The 21,615-nt window shown below is 37.0% G+C and overlaps 2 protein-coding genes across 2 annotated transcripts; one reads left to right on the forward strand and one right to left on the reverse strand.

The window, feature by feature from the left end:
* Positions 1–438: 438 nt before the first annotated feature.
* ksh (transmembrane protein 167A-like protein ksh) lies at positions 439–2,283 on the reverse strand. The gene is made up of 3 exons (XM_089645618.1): positions 2,154–2,283; positions 1,766–1,875; positions 439–608 (listed from the first exon to the last, which is right to left on the reverse strand). Exons 1-3 carry the CDS (start codon positions 2,154–2,156, stop codon positions 503–505), a joined length of 219 nt encoding a protein of 72 aa, XP_089501744.1. The 5' UTR covers positions 2,157–2,283; the 3' UTR covers positions 439–502.
* Positions 2,284–2,338: 55 nt separating this feature from the next.
* Positions 2,339–21,299, forward strand: temp (protein prenyltransferase alpha subunit repeat-containing protein tempura). The gene is made up of 4 exons (XM_089643310.1): positions 2,339–2,415; positions 8,193–8,432; positions 8,779–9,173; positions 11,346–21,299. The coding sequence occupies exons 2-4, from the start codon at positions 8,347–8,349 to the stop codon at positions 12,221–12,223; spliced, it is 1,359 nt and encodes a 452-aa protein (XP_089499436.1). The 5' UTR covers positions 2,339–2,415; positions 8,193–8,346; the 3' UTR covers positions 12,224–21,299.
* Positions 21,300–21,615: the final 316 nt, after the last annotated feature.

Raw genomic sequence — 21,615 nt, forward strand, 5'->3', positions numbered from 1 at the left:
ACGGTTAAATATGTCCGAAGGGTCTGATTAGCTCAGTGGTAGAGCAAAGCCCCGGCAAGGCTGGAGGTCCTGGGTTCAGTTCCCAGATCCGACCGAAGTTGTTCATATTTTATTCAATGTGTAATGCCCATTTATTTATACGTGGCCAGCAATGGGGCGCAATTAGCAGCCTAGCAGAAATATAAGACGAGGAAGGGTTTTCGGTTGCAATGGCAACACTACTTCTGTCGATCAATGAATGTAGAAGACATATACCGAACTGCTAGTTACGTCAATTTGTGATAGAATCATCAATAAACAGTTTTATAAAGTTTTACAGACTATTATTTGACATACCTACTCCTGCATACCAAGTTTTACAAATGATTAAATGTACAATTTGAGATTTTACTCAATAAGTTATTCCATTATAAAAAATATTAAATAAAATAACTGGCATAGAAGAATAGAATAATATATATTTTAGACACAATAACAGTACAAAAGTGAGTGATTAAGGCGGCTAGGTCCAGAAGAGGATGGAAAAGGCCATCATTAAGCAGCTGACAGCCACGTATGGAGACTTCCTCTCCCCGATGCGAGCGCACTTCCAGAACGTGCCCATCAGCCTAGAAACAAAATCAACAAGTTGATTATTACAGTAACATTTTATTAAGAGTGGACTAAAATGATATGGCGGTAACAATTGAAAGAAAAAGGTTCATTATCTTGTTAGCTGATCACAATTTATTATATAGGTCGAGTTCAGCACAAATTTCTTAGGTACATAAATTTTAAGCTCAAATTTCCAATTGGATACATTAATTATGTCAGTATGATGAATCAATTGCATCTAATAATGCTGTCTGACAGGAGAATTATGTCAGACCTGGTTGTATCACACAGAGTCATTAACAACTTAATTGACAGCCCTGCCATCGTCGCCACTATTAAATTCCATGTGCCGACTAGAAATACAAAACAGAATAAAACATTCTTCTGAAATACATACAAAACCAATAGGATGCATGATCTGGGCAACAAGTTTGGGGATACTCCATAAAGAAATAAGCGTAATCTATACCAGTACTTTGTTGAATCCTACAAATTAGAGTATAATATAAGTATAAATTTAAATTTTTTCACAGTTCACTAGGGTTTCCTGTTCTGAGACGGCTTGTAGTTTTTAAACTTTTGTATTTAGTTTCAAGTTGTATTTACATCGTTTTCATAATGTTCGTAAGTTGAATATCACTTTGTTCTCTCAGCCATGTTTTTACTTGAGTTTTAAATATATAAGAGAAGTAATATTGTACCTACCTAATCAGTGTCTCACCAGTACAGGCGTGACAATAACAAATCGTTTATGAACATATTTGTATTTACCTTTTACCCATTCTTATTTGGATTTTTTTTGCATCATATGAGAAATATACAGTCACTGCTTGAAGTTGTCGATAATAACTGCTTGTAGCAGTCCGTGTATTCGCAGCCTTTGTGTCGCAAAACATGACAAGCTGACTAAATCGCCAGCTCCGTAAAGGCCAAATCACTGCAATTTGAAGATTTCAGACGAAACATCTCATTCATAACAAATAGGACGTGTCGAGCTGTTGAGTCGGCAGCTGTTGGCTTGCTTTTGTCACGACATCGAGCTAACAGCTTTTAGACTGCTACAAGCTGCTCGTTTATTGTAGCCCTAACAATAACAAATCAAACTAGTTCAGAGAAAACTGATTTGTCATGCCTATAATAAATATATAAGAGTAATATTAGATGAACTTACCCAGTTTTATTTCTATCCATTATGCTAGGGAAGAGGGAGCGCAGGTAGGTGCAAGTGCATATCAGAAGAAGCACCACTGACAGCAAGCTTTGGAAGTTGAAGATGGCGCTCTAGAAACGTTATTATCATTCGCATCGACAGACCCAGCAAATAATGACATTGTAAAGTTTATGTAGCGCACATGAGGCGATTTTCCAACGAAAACGGTGCTATGTTTACGTTCAATCCAGTGATCGCGCTAAGTAAATATTGCAATTAGTAACTTTAACTCGAAACAGTTCCGATTGTCATAAAATTAATTTGTTTGGCGCTAATACTTGGTTATAAATTACAAGTAAACGGATTTCTATGTATGTAAATTAATTCGCTATAATTTAAAAATTCTTACCATGATTTTGACGTGTATTCTGACTTTGACATATCAATAAGCTGGGTTGCCAAACATAAAAATCATTCATTAGAACATATTCTAAAAATTAATTTTTCTGAAATAATAAAGGTTTTTAGTTTTAATATTGTGAGTTCTAATTTTTACAATAAACTGCAAATAAATTTTCTTTTTTTCCTTGTTTACAATATTGAAAAGGTTTTGAATGTTGGCGTCAGATTCATCATTCAAATACTGGCAGTACTAAAATGATTAAACATAGGTTTTTTATTGTTTTAAGGCTAAAATAAGGACAGCTAGGTCGGAGTGTCTCATCACCACATAAATCAAACCAAATCAAACATATTAGTTATTTTAACCCATTTAGTAATTTATTCTTTTGTAATTTAGTTTGTGTAACTATATTTGTGTTAATTGTTAAATATTGTGTTGTTTTTATCTGTTTGTCGGTAAGTCTTGTTAAATACTTGATGTAGGTAGGTTAAAAATATTAGTATAGAGATGGAACGGGCTAAACCTCCTGATCCCCCGGACGAAATCAACGATGGCTCTTTTTCAGACTCCTCGGTGGGCTCAATGGAAACGGTCGCCACCGATATTCCAGAACCCTCAGACTTCATCACAGTAACGACTAAAAAAAGGAAAAATTTAAAGCTTGTGCGAAATTCCAGTACAGATTCCGAAAAAGTACCCCACAAAATTCCTACCCTTGATAAAAATAGAAGCTTTGTAGACAATGGTATTCTTCCGTCCAATCAGCAGACCCCATCTATCCAGCCACTCAACTCGTCGATCACAACGCCAATTGCTAGTCCAACTACTCCTGTCCCCATACCGACACCAGCCCCTACACCCTCACGAATTTACAACAATTTAGACAGGCCTCCATACATCACACATGTCACTAAAATTTCAAAGGAAGGAGGTCCAACAACATTGTATGACATTGACTTTGGTCACTTTCTCCACAAAAATAAAATCAGTCCTGTCTGGAATGGAGTTAAGTCGGTTGGTCGTAACCGTCTTTCCGTCGAGTTTAAGACAGCGGCTGAAGCCAATAATTTTGTTAAATCAGCGGTTGCCAAGGAAAACTCCTATAACGTATTCATTCCTTCTTACCAGGTTACTAAACTTGGAGTCACTAAGGGGATTCCTCCACACTGGACGACAGAGGACATCTTGGAGAACATTAAGGTTCCCCAGGGTTACGGAAAGGTCATTAAAGCTCGCAGACTAAATTATCGTTTTAACACTGGAAACGCCATAGAATGGAGACCCTCTCAGTCTGTTGTCCTCACATTCGACTCCAAAGATCTCCCTCAAAATGTCACCATGTTCCACGTATCCCTACCAGTGGATCTCTACGTGTTTCCAACTGTGCAGTGCTACAAGTGCTGTAGGTTTGGACACACGAAGTCCCTCTGCAGATCAGAACCTCGATGCTATAAGTGCACCTTGTCTCATAGTGGCGATAGCTGTAATTCAACGGAGGAAAATTATAAGTGCTTAAACTGCTCAGGAAACCACTTGTCGACCAGCAAAATTTGCCCTGAAATGTCAAGGCAACGCAACATCAAACATACAATGGCTGTAAAGAACATTTCGTATGCGGAAGCATCTAAAATGTTCAATAAGGCTGTCATTTCTTATGCTGAAACTGCATCCAAAAATATTTCCTCCCCTCATCAATCTTCTTCTTCATCAACGAAGAAAACAGTTTTAAAGTTCAGTAAACCCCGAGTTCTCCCAAAAAAGAATGCCACTAGTCACGAATCCTTGTTATGGTTCCCCAATGGACAACTCCCTCCCAACTCTGATAGAACAATACCCAAGTCACCTGTCAACGCAGACCCACATAACATTAACGATCTTAATTCTACACTTATCACGTCATTTTTACACATCCTTCAGACTTTAAATAAAAACAATATACAAATACCGTCCCACGTTGCCAAACAGATTGTACAGATTATAAATACCTCTAGAAATGGCCCCTCTGACGAGGATTCTTCAGTGGAATTGCCATAGTCTCCGAAACAAATCAGTAGACATCTTACACACATTAAACTCACTCTCCATTGCAGTAGCTGCCGTCTCTGAGACGTGGCTTGAACCGGACTCTCATTTCAGAGTTCGAGGATTCCACTGTCTTCGTGACGACCGCCAAGATGGGAAGGGTGGCTCCGCTCTTCTCATTAAAACATCCTTACCCTTTTCCCCAGTAGATGTTAAGCCAGCCGGTTGCCCTTTTCAGGTGACGGCCGCTAAGGTTTTTGGCACTACAATCCTTTCCCTGTATATATCCCCTTCTAATAAACCCTCTAAATCAATTCTTCAAGCAATGCTTTCTAAGATAGAACCACCTTTCCTTGTTCTGGGTGACTTTAATGCTCACCACGGATTATGGGGCTCTGTGTCTTGCGACAGATTGGGCAGAGACATTGTTGACCTTCTTGACGATCTTGATCTTTGCATTATGAATGACGGTTCCCCTACCCGTGTTCAGGTACCAGGTCAACGACCCAGCGTGGTCGACCTTACCATTTGCAACTCAAACATAGCCGGATCCTTGTTCTGGAAAGTTCTGGAGGACCCGCACGGGAGTGATCACTATCCAATCCTCATAGAATCCTCCAACATGCTCCATACCAACAAGGCTTTCACGTTTCGTAATCGTAAACCGAGATTTGTAACCTCGAAGGCCAACTGGACTGATTTTTCAAAGCTCATAAAGCTTTCCATGCTTAGTCTGCCCTCTCCGACTAAAGATAATGTCACGGAATGTTACGAGTTGCTGGTTTCATCAATCATCGCGGCTGCAGAGACATGCATTCCTATCAAATTACCTGGCAATAAAGGAAAACCTCCCCCAGCCCCGTGGTGGGATAATGAATGTGCAGACGCAATAGATTCCAGGAAGAGGTATGCTAAAATATATTCTTTGAACATGACCCTTGATAATTTCCTGAACTTCAAAAAGATTGAAGCTAAGACCAAGCGATTGCTCAAAAATAAAAAAAGGCAAGGATGGAAAAACTTTTGTTCTTCCTTATCTCCCGATACCCCACTCTCAGCTGTTTGGAATTCAATCCGCCGATTCAGAGGTTCTTACGTCCCACCCGTTCCTCATCCACTCTCTTCAGAATGGGTGAAGGAATTTGCCGATAAATTAGCTCCTCCCACTGCGAGTAACTGGAACGAAACGGAATTCACATACTCGTTTCGTACGCAAGGGTGGATAGACTCACACTTCAATATATTTGAACTAAGAGAGGTTTTAAACGACCTTAGAGACTCAGCTCCCGGCGAAGACGGTATTCCGTATAGCCTCATTAAAAACTGTGATGTTGCCATACATAATTATTTTCTTACACTTTTAAATTTGATGTTTGACACAGGTAAAATTCCAACCTCCTGGAAAACCCAATTAATTATCCCTATTCTGAAACCCCAAAAGGACCCCAGTTCTGGTCTTTCGTACAGACCCATTGCTCTTTCTTCTTCTTTAGTTAAAATTGCAGAACATTTGATAAAAAGACGACTAGACTGGTATGTTGAAAGTGAGAAAATTCTTCCCAGCTCACAGTTTGGATTTCGAAAATCAAAAAGTACAACTGAAAGCATTTCAATTCTCACTTCTGATATACAGATGGTCCTAGCTGAAAAAAATATTCTTGTCGGTGTCTGCGTAGATATTACCGGAGCTTTTGACAATGTTTTATTAAACGTTCTACAGAGAAAATTATTACAAATCGGCATCCCCCGTAAGCTTGCCAGTTTCATAATCAACCTTCTTCTTACCAGAAAAATTCAAATCCAGGTTCTGAACTCCCCTTCTCTGTTGAGAACGGTAAACAAGGGTTTGCCTCAGGGTTCCGTCCTTAGTCCTATCCTTTTTAATATTTACACCTCTGACCTGCATCAGAGTATACTCCCATCATGTAAAATTCTTCAGTATGCAGATGATTTTTTTATCTATATATCGGGACGAATTATTGCTTTTCTGGAGGAAATGATCAACCTTAGCATGAAAAATCTTTGCATTTTTCTAAGAAATCACGGCCTGGAAATTTCTCCAACCAAAAGCAATGTCATCGTTTTCTCTAGGAAACGTGTTGCCCCGTGCATTTCAATCCGAATCGATAACATAATCCTCCCCGTCCAGGTTCAGATAAAATTTCTGGGGGTCATACTAGACTCTAAGCTAACGTGGAACTCTTACGTAAATCTCATTATTAACAAAAGTCAAGCTGGCCTTAACGCCCTGCGCGCCGTGTCAAGGGTCTGGTGGGGAAGCCATCCATGCTCGCAAAAATTGTTTTATAATGCTTATGTTAGAAGCCATTTGGATTACGCGTCATTCCTTATTGAGCCCACTTCTAAAAAAAACCTTTCAAGGTTAGACCGTATCCAATCTCAAAGCCTAAGATTAATTATCGGAGCCATGCGATCTTCCCCAATTAACGCTTTGCAGGTGGAGGCTGTTGACCCTCCTCTCCATTTCAGAAGACAGTTCTTGGCAGACAAGTTCTTATTCAAATGTTTCAGACTGTCTAATCACCCACTGATGGACAAAATTGCTGCTCTCTCTGCTCAAGTTAGATCACTTTCATATTGGAGGAACAAAACAATCCCACTTCTCGTCAAAAGCCTTCATACTTACAATGCTTATAAACCTATTTTAAATCCCCATGACAGACTTCCATTATATTTAAATTCCTTTCAAATTCATTCGCGCAAACCTAATATTATTTTTTCACTTGGCTTTCCTGGCAACCACGAAGCCCCAAGTAAATTTATCCATATTTTAAACTCGAAATGGACCGGCTGGAAAACTATTTATACAGATGGTTCTAAATCTTCCTTATCTAACCATGTGGGAGCGGCGTTCCACTGCCCAAGAGACCAAATTAGTAAAAAAATAAAACTTCATAAAGAAGCCTCAATTTTCACAGCTGAATGCATAGCAATTTTAGAATCCTTAAAATACATTGAAAGTATTCAAATTGAAAAATTTTTAATTCTCTCCGATTCCCTGAGTGCTCTTCAAAAACTAAACTCCTCCCCTTTCCACTACCCGGAAGATGATTTGTGTATTGGAATCCGCTCCTTATTACATACGTTAGCTATCTCTGGCAGAGAGATCGCGTTGGCTTGGATTCCTAGCCACTGCGGTATCCCTGGTAATGAAAAGGCAGATTTATTGGCGAAAGATGCCATCGACACCGGAGAGTTTTTGTACAATTTCTTAAACCCCGACGACCTTCTAGTCAAACTGAAAGAAAACATGATCTCCACATGGCAGAATCATTGGAATGAGTCGAGTAAAACAAAGGGTAATCATTTTTACAAATTACAGCCTACGATTCCTTCAAAACCGTGGTTTTCTGGGCTCTCTTTGAACAAATTTTCAACTTCTTCCATTTGCCGTATGCGAATAGGACATTGCTGCCACAATGTTCACCTGACAAGAATTCAGGTTAAGAATTCTGCCATGTGTGAGTGTCGTCTTGAAGAGGAGGACCTCAACCATATTTTTTTCAGTTGCCCTTTAAATAATAATTATAAAAATTTCATACCTGATCTGATCAATACAGGTATATTGCCCCCCTACGACATTGCATTTTTGTTATCTTCCATTGACAAACGAGTATATAAAATCATTTCTTATTTTATTAAAGTTAATGGCATCAACTTGTAAATTTACTTACCGAATTATTCATACGTGTATATATATATGTATGTATGTGTGTATGTATGTGCGTATATTTGTATGAATATATGTGTGTATATATAATATATATATATATATATATGTATATATCTTTTTATTATTATTATTTATTTATATTTAGTGTGTTTAGTGAACTGTATATTATATATTTATGTTGTGTATTTGTAATTCTTTGGTAAATAAATATTAACCTACACATACACAAATACAAATACTCCACACACTCTCTACTTGACACTGGCCAGAACACTCCACTGGGGTGAAAAGCCATTTAAAAAAAAGAAGAAGAAGAAGATTAAACATAGACAATAAATTTATCTCTGAAAATCCATTGACAACGCAGAACAAACGTAAGATAAATAAATTTCAATTTTGACGTAAATTTGACACAATATGACAGCGGTTTTCATTGGGTTCGAATAGTCGTATTTATTTTAATTAGAACGTATATATTCTAAAATGCCAGCGATGGGAAATTATACAAATGCAATGGCGGAGAAAATACTGCTCGATATTGCAAACGTATTTTCAAAAGACGACCTCCTGTAAGTACAGTGTTATACTTTTTAAATCTGCCGTATCACATTAGGCCGAACTTAAAAATAATTTTGCCGACGCGTATAATATTTTCATATGTACATACAAATGAATGATTTGATGTATGGATACGAGTCTCTCTTCTTTTAAATTATTGTGCTTATTATTATTATCACAATATATCCTTAATTTCCAAAGTGCTTCAGATTATAAAACTTTTCAATATTTATCAATGAAAATATAACTCTTAGTAGGCTTTTTATAGCATTTTAACGGCATGTTTCAATTTTAGTATGAGTTTGCTGTACTTTCCCTGTTAAATTAGAGTAATTTTATGATTTTTTTCTTTTATAGTGAAGAATTTGACATATTACCTGTCGAGACCAACAACTGCAACAAATCTCCAGTGTTACACGCTGAGCACAGTCTTGGACTAGAAGGATGGTGCATGAAGAACGTCTACCACTATTGTTACAATGTCCTGATGGAGCAATACATATCCAAAGCAAACAACAAACCAATTAAAATAAACATGGATAATTGCGAGGAAGTGAACAGACTATTAATGGGTGCTTTGCTCATCAATCCAGATGTGGCCACCTTCTGGAATAAGCGCAGAGAGATGTATTCTAAAAGATTTCTCAAGTTCTTCGATGAAATGAAGTTTACTAAAGTTCTCCTGTCGAGGAAATCAAAATGCAATGATGCCTTCGCTTATAGGAAATGGTTGCTAGAAAGATATTGGTCTGGTGAGCAAAAAACCACATTACTAACTAATCTCTAAAGCTATACTTAAGATACACTTATCTTGAAAGAGGTTAACATACGTGTGCCCAACAAGTATACTCGTGGGAGATCCCATGCACTCTTTTATACTCTGGAAGCGAGCACTCCTGCCTGTCAGAATTCGCCAATCAACAGAGCGACTCGACTTCTTAAAGATTCTACATTGACCATCGACATTTTTAACGTCACTTACAGACAGTTTAGCAACTATATTTTGACGCATGTCACAAAATACTAAAACTGCCTCCGTTACCATTTAAACTTAAAAGTACCTCAAATTTGTAATCTTCTAAGTACATGAATCTATCTATCTATCTATATAAATAAACATGTTTGTTTGTTCAAAATCTTAAATCTCCAAAAGTTCTTCACAAATTGCTTTGAAATTTTGACAGAACGTTGCCTTCGAATATGTGCGTGTTTATAATAAACTTATATTATATAGATGTCACCTGTAACAGGTAACAACATGTTTTTTTGAAAAACTGCACCTTCTGTTGGAGATAAATGTAAAACACGCTATTTTTTCTCTATCTGCACAGACATACTGAGCCACAGCAATGCGTGCTGGGGTACAGCTAGTATATAAATAAATAAACAATGTTTTTTTCTGAGTATATCCAGAAAGCAATAAATTATTAACATACTAGTTACATGAAAAACCAGTTATCAAGAAATGTAATCTAATTTGTTTTAAAAATCAATAAAATAACATCATTAGACTAAATGAAATAACAAGTTTGTTTTGTAGCTCTAAATTTATTTCCACAGTCAACTGTTTCCGATGAACTTTTCTTTATTCAAATTACATCAATTTCTAACTAAAAATGTTTGATGCCAGAATGACACTTAAAATGGACTGTAAATGGAAATAGACGTTTCATTAGATTAGGTTAAAATCACCGGAAATACGAGGCGAGATGAAGGAATACTTTCCTTCTAGTTTATTTTGATGCTGTTGTTTTCATCGTATGGATCACTTAAAGTTTATAAGTGTACACCTCATATAACCACACTTAATGTTATATTCCACAACATGACTTGATTTAATTTAACCGCATGACGATACTGAATTTGGGGATACGCTTTACACGATTTAATGGCCTTTTCACGAGAAAAATGATTTAATCTTTGTATCAGACGTAATCGTGTGACACACAAGACTGTAAATGGGGCCGGTGATCCCAATCTGTGGAGGCGTGAGATGTCTTCCTTCAGTGGCGTGGAGGGGTAGAGCGGGGCGTCTCTGAAGCCGCTGTAGAGCTGGTCCGTTCGCTTGTCGCTTGTTCTTGATACTGATTCCGGGTCTGGTCCAAAGAGGTAGGCAAGTCCGTGGTCCAGGGTGAGGCGGGGGTCAGAGTGAAAGAAGGCGAGCAGAGTCAGAAGTCGGAGCGAGGTAGAGGGCAGAGCAGAGAGAGAGGTGTAGAGCTGGTGGTGGTTTCTGGATATCTGACGTTCGAGGGGGTGTTTCACGTTTTATAGGCCACCGGCGGGCGCGCGACGCTCACACGGGCCCACTTTCTCTTTGATTCCTGGAATCCGTGAGCCGTGTTGCGACGCTATCGCGGCGCCCCGCTGGGCCGTCCACCGCCGCTCGGCCGGTAGTTTCGGGCCTGTGGTCGAACGCGATCACGGCCTTTCTTTGTTCGGGCACGATCCTCAGAATCGCGCCTGTGGAACGTTCTGACGGCAAATCACCTCGCACGCCATGACGGCGCACGGCCCTTCGCTTCGGGCCGTGGCCGAACGTTCCCTCTCGTATTGGCACGATTCTCATAACCGTGCCCGAATTAAAATGTTATGATCACATGTTTTTATCCCCAGCTCTCTCGCTATGTATTTCTCTGCTCGTATTCCTCTAGCCAAGCTCCGACGTTTCATTTATTATAACAATTTCTTAGGTTTTACATTACAATTTCACATAATTTTACATACATTTACATTTTATATTTCGGCAGTATATTTAATTAGCAGTATATTTAATAGATAGATGATGTAGATCATGGGCGATCTTAACATGGGCGACCGCGTCCGATCCCGAAGCAGTATGTCCGTTACAATCTTCTTTTTACTTTGTTGTTTAATTTGTTCAATGTTTGTTTGTGGTGTGGGGTTCTGATTATGTTTGTTTCCAGAGCCAGTTGGCAACCAGTGTTTGCGAATTGCGGCAACGGCGGAGGTAGAGCTCAGCGTGACGCACGGCTGCGCGCAAAAGAGCCCCAACAACTACCATGCCTGGACGCACCGCATCTGGTTCATGAAGCAGATGGCCCGCCACACCAGCCCTGGCATTTGCCTGTACCTCTTCATGGGCGAGCTCAAGTTCTCAGAGGCCTGGATATCCACCAACGTGTCGGACCACAGTGGACTGCACTACCGACAGTTCGCTCTGAACTGTGCTTCCCTCACTAAAAAAGGATTTTCTTTCCTTGAAGGAGAAGAGCGATTTAAATACACGAATTCAATCAATGTAATTATGAAAAACTTGAATTTTGAAGAATTCAGTACTAACTCGGAAAGAGAAATATTGGTTTCCATTCTAGGCACAATCCTAGAAGACAGTGAACAGAGTAAAGTTTATGGAGAATTTTATCAGAGGATTTGTTTTGTTTTGTACGATTTACTGCTGAACGAAGATCTGATTAAAATGTACACGAGCCACGAGGCTTTGTGGTGTCATAGGAAATTCATTGTGAGCACCTTTCTAAATATAATTTGCCAGTACTTTGGAGAGGGGGAGTTTCAATCTGGCGCTTTGATAACCGTGGGAAAAGAGTTCTCTTCCAATATCACCAGTTTCGTGAAGGTGTGCGAGGACATGGAGACAGGAGAACCGGTGGTGAAGGAAGCCAAGATGCTGCGGCACCATCACCACTCCGTTTACAGCAGCCCTCTGTATAAAGCCTTCTCCCTCAACGAGAAGAAGTTCATAGACCAGAGATCTAAATGTGGCGATACATTCGCACTCAAATTCCACAAGTGGCTAAGATTCGTATTGGGTTTTACTATTTAAAATTTAAATGATTTATTATGTTGTCTATTATTTCTTGTCTACTTTCAGTTCAGTGGCGGCTCGAGTACTTCTTTGATGATGGGGACTGACATTTTTTACATGTACTGTAATTTCACACTATTGTTCTACGCCATAATTATGGTCCTAACACCCAAGCTAACAGAAACACCGATATTTGAAACATACTATAGTAAAAATAACACAATATCTTCCAAGATTATCATTAAACTTAACACATTTCGGCCGGATATTTTTTGCGTTGGCGCTATGCTGAGTCCGGGCGAAAATAATGGTCCCTTGCAAATTTCTTTAATTTCTTTTAAATCGCTATATCTTTGAAAATAATTAAAACATTTTAATAAAAATTTCACGTAGTAACTCAGCATACCCAAGCCATAAAAGTACTAAACGAATATCGAATATTATTTGAACTGCAACTCAATTAACCTTGTAATATGTTTATTACGGTCCGCATATCAATATTTGCTAATATCTGCTTTCTTTAAATACACCCGACATCTCTCGCTCGCTTGCATATAGGAGTTGAGTGGGTGCAGAACGGAGAAAGAGATTCCAATTGGGTTTCACGGTCATAAAAACCCTCATTCCAGGAATTGTATTATTTCACTAACAAATAATATACTATCCTTTTGTTGAAATACCGATGTAAACAAAAAGGCACGAAAATAAATTTAAAAAAAGACTTGCATTACGATTCGATAATTATGAACATATAGTTGGGACCTTTACAAAGAGATTGGTAAATAATATTCATGTAAAAACATTGAGTAATTCCGTCTTTTCTGCCATTGAAATGAGGCCGGCGCAAAATGTAGAACTACCCTTCCCGGCCTTAAGCATCAATCGACCGAATGGGTAGAACTACTTTTCCCGGCCGCAGTGTGTTAATTCGCTGGTGATTCTTATGCGATTCCCCCCTGAAACTAACAAACGCTCTAATAATTCTTCCCAACGGGATTTAGAATCTTGCCCCCTAATTCACATACAATTGTGCCTGAGCAGTAGGGCAGAATGCCTAGGAAATAATAATATTTGGCTAATTTATATAGCGCCGTTTTCGTGAGAATTCACCTCAAGGGCGCTGAATAGCGATGAGTTGTTCAAGAACGAGCCTCACAATTGAGCTAGCTCTTTTTGATGAGCCATATTTGTACGTACCCTCGGTAAACCGTACCACGGCTTGAATTAATACTTGAATGGTAACTCTCTTTTATCAGGAGATATTTTAGGAAAATAGCACCATTAAAATTATTCAAATTTTGATTGTTATTATGTACATAGTGAATGACGTCTGACAGTCCGACATCTGGATTTGGTCATATGTACCTACACTTGCTAACTACCTGACATCTTATTTTTATCGTGGTATGAGGCGGCGTACCAGTACCAAGAGTCGTACGTTCATTTATACTCTTACGCTGTTCATTATTCTCATTGCTCATACGCTCTGAGCTCACGGCCCACGTTCAATTGAGTCGACTCTTCGAGTTTTACAAAATTATTGAGCAGGTACCGCTGGTAAGGTATTGGTAATTATTTTAGCATGACCCATCGCTACTAGGGAACAGTCAATTCAGTCCAAAATAAGGTTAAAAGATCGGTTTTCTGCTGTGCGCCTGTGTAGTCAGTCGCTCGAACGCATCGAACTCAAGTGTGTTGTGTCGTTATGTGCAAGTGTTAGTACACTATAGGGAAGGTCGCCTATTGGAAGTCAGTTTATCTTGAAAATTCGAGCTTGAAAAAGATCAAAAAAATAAATCTACATTACAAATTAGTAAATATTAATGACTTTTTTGTTTAAAGAATTAATTCTTTTTGATGAAGACAAAGCTTCAACAATTTTTTTTCGTTTAATTAAGTTTGGGGAATATCTGGTGAGGATCGTCCCCATTGTCCCCCTGTGAAGAACCGCCACTGGCTCAGTTTATGTCTGTTGTCTAGTTTATAATATTATTATTTAATGTTTTGATTAAATTGTTACTTGACTAGATTAGATAAACGTCTGTTCTTGTTTGAAGCATGCTGCATTACATGCACTTTGTGTTACATTTATTTTTTGACAGATCTGGGAACTAACTTTTTCTTTTGAAAGATGTTCACAAATCAAGTTTAAAAAAAATACCTCTAAAGTGACACTTTTAACAAATACATAAAACAGCAATTATAGTAACTACCATTGAGAGCTATATACGAGGCGTATCCAGAAAGTAAGTGTACTGAGTTTTTGTAGGTTACAAATCTCTTTATTGAAACAAAAAAATTACATAATTACCGTAGTACATATGTAAGCTATTTTTAGACAGAGTCGCCATTCCTCTCAATGCAGGTGGTGAAGCGGGGTATCAATTTTTGATGCCTTCCAGAAGAAGTTTCCCGCCAACCCCTTCGTCCACTTCTCCACCTCCTCCTTTACCTCCTCGTCGGTTGAAAACCTTTTTCCACCCATGTACAGCTTCAGGGAGGTAAAGAGATAATAATCTGAAGGTGTTAGGTTAAGGGAATGCGCGGGGTGGTTCGGGATATCCCATTTAAACGAAGCAAGCAGTTCCTTCGTGGCGTTGGCCGTGTGTGGTCTGGCATTGTCATGCAGCAGGCTGACTCCCTTTGTCAGCATGCCTCTCCTCTTGTTATGAATCGCCTTCCGCAATTTGTTTAGGGTCTCACAGTATCTTGCAGAGTTGATGGTCTCCACTTGAGGCAGATATTCAATCAAAATTATGCCTTGACAGTCCCAAAACACGTATGCCACGATTTTCTTGGCTGAAATTGTGGTTTTGAACTTTTTGATGGAGGGTGAAGAGGTGAGAACCGTTTTTAAACTCGCGATACCACTTGTACACACTCGTACAATTCATAGCTTTATCACCATATGCAGTTTTAACCTCATTATAAACCTCAAACGGAGGTTTTTCCTTCCAAACGAGATAACGGATGACGCCGCGTATTTCGCATTTGGCGGGAGATTGGATTGACATTTTTCACGAAACGTGTTGTCGCGTTGACACTTCTCAACGTACTGACCTTGAACAGGTCTCGTTGCGGAGGGGAAGAGTCAGGCTACACGTAAGTGTAGCCAACATATCGAAAATAAAATTCATTCGGTCGTGAGAGCCTCAGTACACTTACTTTCTGGATATGCCTCGTATATTGTATATCATAATATCTATCATGCTAAGCATAAAGAGTACAAGTCAAAATAACAACTTTTTCAGGAGAGTGATTTCAAATTTTTAAAGTATAATTGAGTTAGGAATGCTTATTTTTAATTGAAATATATTTTTAGATTTTTATTTGTGATTTTTACACGTGAAGATATTTTCCCAGAGTTCGAAAAAAATGAAAAATTCTAAAAAGACCTTTTTTTACTTATAATCTTTATACCTAGCATGATAGATATGTACACTGTAACAGTAGTTTTATTTGATACACTTTATTAACTCGGTGTACGACGCTACCATTATCGACTTACAAACCTTTCGTGATCTACCGTTTTAGCACCTCTGATATATTATGTAAGGCATTGTTTTGTGTGCAGCCAGCTATTTTTCAGAGGCGTTTAACCCTTAGTAGTAGGAGCCCTGCAATTGCAGTGTTGAAGAATTGTGCCCACGCACGTCACGAACCACTACAATTGCAGTGTTGAACAATTGTGCCCATGCACGTCGTCACGAATCACTGCAATTGCAGTGTTGAACAATTGTGCCCACGCACGTCGTCACGAATCACTGCAATTGCAATGTTGATCTTATACATTCATTTTGCCCTTGGATATTTCTTCTACTGGGTTTATTAAACACAAAATCAAAATGTCACTTTATTAAGTACGGTATTGTCTTCATGTTGGCCTTAACAAAAATGTATTTTTATTTATTGAATATTCTTGCCGGATCCCACGGGTTAAGTTCTCCAAACTGTATTGTAATTAATTAGTTGTATAAATTTTTTGTTTTTTATCTTTCTCAAGTAATTCCTATCACAGAGAGTTTAGCCAATTTTTGTCACTTCCCTGAAATGATCTTATATAAAAGCACATATAATATTTATTATGCCATTCATCTGCCTAAAATATTCAACCAAAACAATATAATATATCTCTCAAATTTTCGTAGAATTTCCCCAGTAATAAAATACTTCAATATATTATTGATATGTTAATTATGTTTAATTAAAGCTTTACTCGCATATTAATAAATAAGTCACCAGGCGTTCTTACACATATGTATTTGGTTTTGCACAATTTTCCCTGTCGAGAGTTACGAGTGTACCCATGTAATAATATTATAAATCTGTACAGTAATTTATTTTATACCCATAAAATTACACCATTTGGGAAAAGATTTGACAAGATTACTATTTGTTGAATGTTTTTCTCGTGTTGAACCTTCAATGCATATTATTTTTAATTTTATTGGTTGCCGTATTTTGTTTATTAAACTGTTGTCCCTGTAAGGTTTTGACACTTTGTAATTTAATGATTATGGAATGTTCGAGAAAATTAATATTTTGGAGAAAACTACCATATCATCTTGTGACTAAAATTATGTGTTTAGATATTAAAATATCAGTGTCAGTAATTTACGAATACATAATTATGAATCTCTTGAATTTTAAATATTCTAAAAAGTTTGCATAATCCAGTGCCTATTGACTGTTTTATGCATTTTTCTAAATTTTTTCCAGTTTTTATTCAAATTTGACATACTTGAGTTTATGTCGCTCTGTGAAGTTTAACGTGTGCCTGTAATAGTTAGTCCTGGATCGAACGTGAACTACCCGATCTTTGTAACCAGCTCTCAAACCACCAATGAGCGATCGGGTTACTTTTAAAAAAAAGATTCAATTGTCAGTATGTGTATCCTGTAGCGAGTGACCATAGATATAACAATTTTGTAGACCGGGTATCTCAAATTTCGTTCTCGCAACAGAAAAATAGTGATAGTAGATACCTGAAATGTAAAATAGGCTAAAATTATTCTCCTACTACCTACCTACGTCACTCGAAAGTACCCGATCAAAGAGCAGGTACTCTTGACCCGATCACTTCGCCAGCGGGTTGTGTAAAATATTGATCGACCCAGCTCTAGTAATAGTTTACCATTCCATAGGCATAGGAAACAATTATATGTACTTCCAATACAAATATCATGCCAAATTATAATATAATTCTGTAATATTAATTATGTAATATGATAATATTATCTACAACAATATTTGTAGAACGAGTAACGTATTATGTTTAAGATAAGTATGTAATTAGAACACCGAACCAGATTATTGAACTACAACTTTACCAAAGGTTTGTGATCAATCCATTGATAAATTTCTTCATTATTGGAAGCTCTAGAATATCCGCTAGTTAACAGCACTAGTAAATCTCATTTTTTAGTATTACACAAAATATAACCCAATAAGGCCAGTACCCACACTTGTTCATGCTCGATAGTTTTACGCTCCTTCAAACTCTCAACACTTGATAAAAACAAAATGTTACCGCTATGTTATAAGTGCACGTTTTATGACCAAAGTCGGCCGCCCAACAATAATATACCGAGTACACGTCTCACGAGATCTGTCGCCTAATTTTTACTTTACAGAATAACAACACGTTTTTGCGTTTTCCGCCGTCTACCAATAGCACAAAAATACAACAGACGTGTTTAAGTGTCTCCCATAAACAATGTGTTGAACTTGTATACCATCTCGCTTGATGCTTTTTTATTCAATGCTGCAAGGTACATAATTCTTTGATGGGCGGACATAACAGTATAACTGCATTTTTGACCATTTAACGATTTATATGAGAAAATGTGTCTTGTGTATGCCGGCATCAATGGTATTAACAGTATAGTTACACCAGTAACTTATATTAACAGTATAGTTACATATAGATGCCGGCATACACAAGACACATTTTCTCATATAAATCGTTAAATGGTCAAAAATGCAGTTATACTGTTATGTCCGCCCATCAAAGAATTCTTGCTCGATATTCAACGGTTATTTATGATTTGACTGAGCGTCTTGGTGTTATATCTATGACGTCTTGTGTCGATCTGCTGGAACGTGTGATCGCAACGACGAGCACGGTTCTAAGTCAACACATTCGGTCGAGCCAAATTGTCAAGTATGAATAAATGTGTGTACATGGCATTAGCCTCCCTGGGGGATTTTTTTTCTAATATAAAAATATTTACTTGCTCATTTTATTTAATATTTTTAATTTTCTATGTGTAGTTTTTTTTAACCACTCCTGTAAATAAAACATATTTTGACAAAAATATGTACATACTACCTACTATTAAACAATACCATATTTATTTTACACATGTAAATATCATTATTATTTTTACCATTTATTTACTATTTTATGTTTAAATGTTACATTATTTGATACAGTGCCAGCCAATTATTACAGAAAATATAATTTATTTTCATCTTTTACCTAAGAATTCAATTTTTTTTATGCCATGTTTGTACCAATATATTTTTTGTTTTGTGTGTAAGATATTTGTCAACCTCTCGGAGAGTGAGCTTTTTCGAACAAAACTGTGTCCCAGGAGTGAGTACTTTTGAAGTACACTAATAAAAAAAATGAATGCAAAACCATAGTTTTCTCAAAATCTAGCAATGTAAAAATATTATTATTTATTCAATCATAATAATCAAGGACGTTATAGTACGGCCATACTCCTTGGGGAGTATTTTGTTCTGGCCGTAATAGTACGGCCATACACCTTGGGGAGTATTTTGTTCTGGCTGTAATAGTACGGCCATACTCCTTGGGGAGTATTTTGTTCTGGCTGTAATAGTACGGCCATACTCCTTGGGGAGTATTTTGTTCTGGCTGTAATAGTACGGCCATACTCCTTGGGGAGTATTTTGTTCTGGCTGTAATAGTACGGCCACACTCGCCGAGAGGTTAAAAGAAAGTAACCGACTTTGTTTAAGTCACTATTTAATAAACATTATCATCATGTTTCGAAACCAAAGGTTTCTTTATTAAGATACAAACAAATTTGGATATTTTCATACAATTTAAAACGGCGTTTAACACAATGTTTGCGGGTGGTTTTTTTTATCAATCCACTCCATAAACTAATTTTTTCGAAATATGTACTTAATATTTTTTTTTTATAAAAAAATTTTGACATCGGAATGAAGGCAGAAACGAAAATGGAGAAAGTCTTGAACCACAGAATAAAGCTACAACACTGAAGAAATGTAAAGATAAAAACGAAATGTTATATGACAACAAGTGCATGTTTTATGACCGCAGTCTTCGACCCGGCAATAACTAATAATTCTACGAATTGCCGTGTTCCTAGTACACATCTCACGAGATCTGGTGCCTGAGTTTTACTTCACAGAATAACAACACATTTGGCGTTTCCCGTCGTCTACAAAAGGCACGAAAAAATTTTAGAAACACTTTAAACCGTATCCCACTCTCTACCAACAGTTGAAAAAAGATGCATTTAAGCTTCTCCCCCAAACAATGTGTTAAAAGTAATTTTGCAATTATTGAAGAAGACATATGTTTTTTAAATTTTTACTGGTATATGTTATACGGTTACCATTGCTGGTTAATGCTCATAAATTATTATCTCCTCAGACTTCTTTGATCGCTTTTGGGAATACCTAATATGAATCTCAGAAATCGTTGCGTCTCCCTAACTGTCATGGTTAGCAATATGATCTATATGTTAGAAAGAGACAACACCACGCTTTTTATTCAAATTAAACGAAGTTAACCACAGAAGAATAAAAATGTACACATCTATGAAAGAGCAGTTTGACGCCTCTATGAAAATGCACTGTTTCGACCGCAGCATGAGAAAAATTTATGAAACTTAGTAATTTTTTTTACTTATATGAAATGAAAAAAAAGAGTTACAATCATGTTTAAAATACATTTGTCTAATAAAATGTTTTTTTTCATTATCACAACCTTTTTTTAAAAAAAAATATTTTAATTTTAATTTAGAGTGTCCGGTAAAGTGCGCTAAATTCGGGGGGTGATACTACACGATAGTACAAATAAAAAAGATGAAATTTTTTTTTCGAAATTCCAATGTTTTAAGGTAATATTGTGAAAAAAGGTGAATTTTTTGTATGGGAAAATAAATATTCTTCTATGGAAAAATATTTTTGTATCGGAATTTAACCATGGAATTCAAAAAAAAGTTATTAATCTTTTTTACTTCTACCATAATGTAGAATCACCTCCCGAAGTTAGCGCACTTAACCCTCGGACATTCTGTATACAACCCATGCAGAAGAATAGTATTATGCTCACATTATTATTATTATTGAGATATGTTGTTATAGCCTTCTTGTAACTATATTCTGTGCAGTTGAATACATCTACTAATCCTGCGAAAGTATGACCAACTGCATGCAATCGAGGTACAAGCGAATATCTAAATGACTCAGTCCTGATATTGTTGTTGTAATGAAAGGTAATTAGGCTGAGTAAATCAGGGCTGTCTATAATTCCATCTTGTTAGTATGTAGTATAAAGTTTTATTTATTAATTCAGCACTTAATGTAAGTAAACCCAACTAAAAAACTAAGGACGGGTTGTTTCACGGAATTTGAACAATTCATCAAAATTCTGTGAAACAACCCGTCCTAAGAGAATTCATTAATCCGTTATTGAGTTTAGGTTTAGCTTTCAGACTTGAGAAACTATGAAGACTAATAAGTCTCTATTAAAATATATTATTTAATTTTTAATACTTCCTCACCTTCCCCTTCCTCTCTCCCATCTCCTTCCTCTCCCCCCCTACCTTCAGCGTCTCAACGTAACCCAATTGGGGATGCCATTGTCTCACTGGCTCCAGATGTTTGGGAGCAGTTGAGACTTGTGCGGTAATCACATAAAAAAATAAAATAATAGAGCAGTTATGTATAATATTTTATGCAGGTATTATATATATTGTCACTTTCTAATAATTGTAATTATAATAATGTATACGGTATGTAGTCCTACAGCGGCAAATTGTAATTAGGTACCTAATACTCCTGTTTTGTTTTGTTAAATTATCATTAATATATTACTTTTTTTAAATGGTTTTTATTCGTTGAAACTCACAACCTTACCTTTTCAGAGACCTTTTGTATTTACAAAATAAAGAAATTAGAAGAAAAAAAAACCAAACAACTACTGTCAGGGGCGGCACCGCGATCTATTATATCTAACACATGGCAGAGCAGAAGCACTGGCTCAGTACTGTCTGTTAGATCCGGCCTTGGTTGCAATATTCCTTATTATATTAAATATTTTCCACATTGATTTATAATTACTAAACCGCCCACTTGTACGATTTTTGGCAAGTTTGCAAAAATGTCTTGAGCGATCGCTTGCCATT

This window comes from Hesperophylax consimilis, chromosome 2 (genome assembly GCF_061612785.1).
Source record: "Hesperophylax consimilis isolate HC1 chromosome 2, BYU_Hcon_1.0, whole genome shotgun sequence".
NCBI lineage: Eukaryota > Metazoa > Arthropoda > Insecta > Trichoptera > Limnephilidae > Hesperophylax > Hesperophylax consimilis.